At 54.8% G+C, this 3316-nt stretch overlaps 1 protein-coding gene across 1 annotated transcript; it reads left to right on the top strand.

Annotated features, from left to right (window-relative positions):
* Window positions 1-785: 785 nt before the first annotated feature.
* LOC127317905 (UDP-glucuronate 4-epimerase 1) lies at window positions 786-2510 on the top strand. Its single transcript, XM_051348507.2, has one exon. The coding sequence runs from the start codon at window positions 1023-1025 to the stop codon at window positions 2349-2351; it is 1329 nt and encodes a 442-aa protein (XP_051204467.1). The 5' UTR covers window positions 786-1022; the 3' UTR covers window positions 2352-2510.
* Window positions 2511-3316: the final 806 nt, after the last annotated feature.

Below are 3316 nucleotides of genomic sequence, written 5' to 3'. Positions count from 1 at the left end.
CTGGTGGAGATGCTCTTATACACTCTATATGCTTGGTCTATGTCGGCTGCTTGTCTCGAGTTGGCTTTACATGGTCCGGTCAGCTTCGGTTCGCTTTGGTCGATCAACGCACCCCTGCTGTCCTTGGATCGAGGATAGGGATGGCACCTGCGGGGTATGTGTACGGGTAGAGCCATCCCATACCCATTGCCTTAGATCTTACCCGTCACCCGTACCCATACCCGTCAACAGGTACAAGTTTTTCCCGTGCCCATCGCCCGACAGGGTAAATGGGTACCTGCCGGTAAAAATACATGTGCCACACATCAAATTAATCAAAAATATGACAAGAAGCGAAGCGATCCTAAATAGATCTAATCCTCACTAATCTACCCGCGATTGTGAGACCGAAAAGCGTGAGATTCAACGTAGCAACGCAACGTGAAGACATGATTAGGGGGAAATTAAGTAGTTTAAAATAATATGGCTACTCACTTGTAAAATTTAGATGAATAAATGGGTATGCAGAAATGGGTTCTACGATCACATAACCGTACCTGCTCTACTCAATGGTTACGATATTACCCCATTTACAAACTCATGGATACGCGGGTCATGGGTACCTATGGTGTAAGTGTGACTGACGGTGGGGTCTTTAACACGATGTCCCTCGAGCACAGCAAACATGAGCACTCTTGTCTTGTCTTCCAAGAGGCTAAAAATAAACCAGGATAAATTACAGGTGTGTCCACCAACATCGCCGGGCCCCGAAACACAAAACCCGCTCCTATTTATAACCCACGCCCTCCTTAGCAGGCGCCGGAAATTTCGTGGAACGAGAATGATCGGCGACAGCGCTCGCGCAACGAGATCGATCTCAGCGGAGGCAAGGATTTGATCTTTTGCGACGAGCAGCTGATGATCAAGTTGGATCGATACGATAGGAGGATCGATCGACCGATTGAGGAGTACGTCGTCGCCGGCGGGCCGGCCGGCCGTTGGTCTCCTCTTTCCTTTTGTTAATTTGCTTGCATGAGCAGAGGATGCGGGTGGTGGCTGATGAGGAGGACATGCTGCCGTCCACGCCGGGGAAGGTGAAGATCGAGCGTGCGGGCACGATGAGCCGGCAGCTGCACCGGTGCTTCGCGTCCACGGGGACCATGTTCCTGTGGGCGCTCTTCCTGGTAGCCATGACCGCCACATACCTCAGCTTCCATTCCTTCGTCGACACCTCGTCGCGCTACTTCGCCGCGTCCTGGGGCGGGCTGCACTGGGAGCGCCAGATCCGCGCGTCGGCATCGCCACGCCGGCCGCCAGGGTCGGCGGAGGGCGCCGGCCTGTCCGTGCTGGTGACCGGCGCCGCCGGGTTCGTGGGCACGCACTGCTCGCTGGCCCTTCGGAAGCGCGGCGACGGCGTCGTGGGCATTGACAACTTCAACAAGTACTACGACCCGTCGCTCAAGAAGGCCCGGCGCGCGCTGCTGGCGTCGCACGGCGTGTTCGTGGTGGAGGGCGACATCAACGACGGCCGCCTCCTCACCAAGCTCTTCGACGTGGTGCCCTTCACCCACGTTCTCCACCTCGCCGCCCAGGCCGGGGTCCGGTACGCCATGGAGAACCCGGCGTCGTACGTGCACTCCAACATCGCCGGCCTCGTGTCCCTCCTCGAGGCCTGCAAGGACGCCGACCCGCAGCCGGCCGTCGTGTGGGCGTCCAGCTCCTCCGTGTACGGCCTCAATGACGCTGTGCCATTCTCGGAGGCGCACCGCACGGACCGTCCCGCTTCGCTCTACGCCGCCACCAAGAAGGCCGGCGAGGAGATCACACACACCTACAACCACATCTACGGCCTCTCCGTCACCGGCCTCCGCTTCTTCACCGTGTACGGGCCATGGGGCCGCCCCGACATGGCGTACTTCTCGTTCACCCGCAACATCCTCCAGGGGAAGCCCATCACCGTGTACCGTGGCAAGGACCACGTCGACCTCGCACGGGACTTCACATACATCGACGACATCGTGCGCGGGTGCCTGTCGTCGCTCGACACGGCGGGCCGGAGCACGGGGACGGGAGGGAGGAAGCGTGGGCCGGCGCCGTACAGGATCTTCAACCTGGGGAACACGGCGCCGGTGACGGTGCCGACGCTGGTGTCCATCCTGGAGCGGTACCTCCGGGTTAAGGCGAAGAAGAACGTGGTGGAGATGCCGGGGAACGGGGACGTGCCCTTCACGCACGCCAACATCAGCCTCGCGCGGGAGCAGCTCGAGTACAAGCCCACGACGAGCCTGGAGATGGGGCTCAAGAAGTTCGTCAGATGGTACCTCTCCTATTACGGATACAACCGGGGAACACACACCTTCAACAACTTGTGACTGATGATGATCTATTAGCATTGTTGTACTCTGCGTAGTAAATATGTTGGTTCATTTTTCTCCTTTTGTTTGGCTGGGTCCTCCACTCTCTGATCAGACTGACCATGTTGTTTCTTTAATTGATGAGGAATTACGAGGAAGATATTTTTTTGTTGGTGATGAGGGACAAGGCAGAAAGGTTTTTCTCTCTTGAGAATGTGTGCTCGTTTGAAATATTTTTCTCTCTTGTGAAGCATTCTGAAGTTTTAAAATTACGATCAATTCATCCATGTTAAAATTTGGGCGCTAAGGGCATATACAATGGTGATATCTTAGCAGTGTCACGTAGGATAAACGTTGAGGTGAAGAAGAGGAAGATGAAAAAAAAACTTTGCCTTCTCTTAGCTAAGAGATCATCTCTTAACACAATCTCTCTCACCACATGTTTAGTATGTCTCGTTACTAAAGATAAAACTAAAAAATAGCCCATTATAGATCATGTTTTATTTTATATCTAGATTTCGCCGCCTTCGGAAGGTGGATCTGCAACCTCTCACCGACAAGATCGCGGGCAAACTGTCGGGATGGATTGGGAAGAACCTTGCACGGTCTGGAAGGGTCATCCTCGCTAAGACGGTGATTATGGCTACTGGTATATACCACGCTACTGCCATCCCTCTGCCTAAATGGGCTCGAGATAGGATCAACATGCGGCCCAAGGAAAAGCGCTTATGAACTGTAAAACAGTGTGTAGACCGAAGAATCTGGGGCGTCTCGGGTCGCCAGATATTAAGAGATCTGGACGTGCACTGCGGCTGCGTTGGCCTTGGCTCCAATGGACTGATCCTGAGCGCACTTGGGATGGCTCTAAACTACCCTGTGACGACGCCGACATGGCTCTTTCCAGAGCCTCTACCAAGGTTACCATTGGCAATGGGGAGATGGCCTCCTTCTGGCATGACAACTGGTGCGGATGGGACCCCCAC

This window comes from Lolium perenne, chromosome 7 (assembly GCF_019359855.2).
Source record: "Lolium perenne isolate Kyuss_39 chromosome 7, Kyuss_2.0, whole genome shotgun sequence".
NCBI classification, from domain to species: Eukaryota; Viridiplantae; Streptophyta; class Magnoliopsida; order Poales; family Poaceae; genus Lolium; species Lolium perenne.
Note: the sequence above shows the minus strand (reverse complement) of the source record. Positions and strands in the feature narration are given on the sequence as shown.